General features: G+C 36.6%; 1 protein-coding gene across 12 annotated transcripts in view; it reads left to right on the forward strand.

Annotated features, from left to right (window-relative positions):
* The window catches only part of FHOD3 (formin homology 2 domain containing 3), a 370,085-nt gene that overhangs the window by 261,074 nt on the left and 106,807 nt on the right, over positions 1–2,204 (forward strand). For 7 of the 12 annotated variants that reach the window (XM_010708572.2, XM_031552794.1, XM_010708574.2 and 4 more), the window contains exon 11: positions 1,167–1,253. The exons of the other annotated variants lie outside the window; for them this stretch is intronic. In XM_010708572.2, coding sequence (XP_010706874.1) covers positions 1,167–1,253 — 87 coding nt within the window. The remainder of the gene's footprint in view (positions 1–1,166; positions 1,254–2,204) is intronic. 12 annotated transcript variants of the gene reach the window in all.

Genomic DNA, 2,204 nt, shown 5'->3' on the forward strand with positions numbered 1-2,204 from the left:
AAAAAAGAATATTTGAAGTTTAAAAACCACATAGGTGACTTGATTTACCTACATATTCTTTGGTATGTAGGTAAAGATGATTCTTTGACACCATCTGCCCTAAGTAAATGGACCCAAGGTACACGAGGTATTCTTTGGTAGATTTGTATTCAATATATGGACCTAATGGGAGATTGTACAGGTATATAGTCACATTAATGCAGTTACTTGCTCTGTTTATGCTACTGCTAATTGATTTCTTCCCTTTGCAAAAGACATTGCAGCATAAATATTTTCCTTTTCTGTACTAGTGAATGTATCTTATCTTCTGTAATTAACAGAAAAGAGACAGTAATGACTACTTGAGGAGCAGTCTGCAACAGTGAAGTCTGTCAGAGCTAGTGTCACTGCCTATAGCACTGTTGTTTGCTTGGACTATGCATGCTTAGAAAAAATGGGAGCTGCAGATCCCCAGCACGTCTGAATACCACACCTGGAGGGCTGGAATTAATTTTGTCTAAGTAATATGTCTGATCAACTTGCCTCCTTTGATGTCTGTGGAGCGTAGCAAGCTCTTGTAGGCCTTCAGTTATCTAATGTATTCTACATGTCTAAAATTTCAGCTAAGAGGAATAATGCTTTGAAGCTGGCTATTTCTCTTTAAACTATAAAGGGAATCTAGCTGAGTAGTTCACATGAAGATACATTTGCTGCAGGTAACTAAAGGTGGACACATCTGTCTTCCAGTGGCTCAGGGCGCAATTTGCAAAAGAAAAGCATGCTCCATGATGACTGTGTTGATCATAGCATTTGGGAAGTTCTTTGGGGTCCCTGTTGATTAGCACCAAGTGGAAACTTAGAGCCTTAAAACCCCATGTTTCCTATAATGCTGCCCATCTCACAAAGCGAACTGAGTTTAAACTAGAGTTGAATGGTTGCTGTCAATATGAAAACATGAGACTCCAAATAATTCAAATAGCAGTTGAATATTGTATACCACAAAATGGCTTTTTTCTTTTTCTTCTTTTGTATATGTGTTGTTGTTTTCTGTTTTGTGTTTTTTGTTTTTTTGTTTTTGTTTTTTTTTTGGTGGTGGTGGTGGTGGTTTGTTTTGTTCTGTGTTTTTTTTTTTCCATTTGGCAACATATTCGTATTTTTCCATCCCATCCTATTGGCTGGGTGTTTAGTGAGCTGGAGGCCAAGAACCACGTGGTCTTACAGACAGATGACAAGGATGACAGTGCTTCTGAGGCTGAGTTTAAAGCATCTTCAGTGTGAGTACAGCTGGGAGCTTCAGCTGCTCTGCGTGGAAAGCCTTGTGCATGATCTTGGGCACCATTTTAGGACTTACTAAAGTGACCGGGAATCTGCATCAATGTAGAGCAGATGCAGTTGATTTGCTAAACTGGTGAATTTGGATTAAAAATGAACTGCTTTAATCCTAAGAAAATTGTTGACTCTCTTGCTGTATTTAAGCAAGTCATGCAAGACAGCAGCTTCTACTAATATATTTTTTCAGTGTTTGCTTACTAGTTTTATTTTGCAGTCTTTCATTATTCCTAATGAATTAATGCTTGAGCTGATGTTTAGTAGCAAGCTAGTAGATTACTTGATAGATGAGTTTTATAAGTTCTTTGAAATATTTTTTGACCAGTATAGCATAATTTCAATAACTATCTTTCTTTTCTGAAAAAATAGCCATTTCTATTCCATATCCTCCTTGAAGTTGATAATAAAGTATAATTTTGAGTTTAAATCCAATAAATAAATCTTCATTTAAACATTTACAGATATGTATTCATGTAAATGTTCAAGTTTAATTTCATGTTGAAATTGTCCCACCAAATAATTTATTTTCCCTATTGGAAACTTATATTTCCCTATTGGCCCTGTGGTCTGTAAAGACCACAGAATGTATTTTTGTGCCCAAAGATACAAGTTCTATGCCCAGTGAAATTTTCTAAGTTGCTGTGACAGGAAGCTAGTCAGCTGTCCACGTTGACTCCTCTGTATATCCTACTGGCTTTCTGATAAATTAACTTTTCAGGAAAACTGTTTCTGTCCTTCACATTTTTCATCTTTTTGCCTAGCCAAATCCATAACTGTGGTAGAAAGAGTAAGACCAGCCTTTGTTCTTTGCCATATCTCACCGAATCTCTCAACTTTCATTGAAGTAGTGTAGGTAAATGAAGCAGTCTCTACATCTGATAGCTAAAGTGGAACAA

The sequence above is a fragment of the Meleagris gallopavo genome, chromosome 3, assembly GCF_000146605.3.
Source record: "Meleagris gallopavo isolate NT-WF06-2002-E0010 breed Aviagen turkey brand Nicholas breeding stock chromosome 3, Turkey_5.1, whole genome shotgun sequence".
Lineage (NCBI taxonomy): Eukaryota > Metazoa > Chordata > Aves > Galliformes > Phasianidae > Meleagris > Meleagris gallopavo.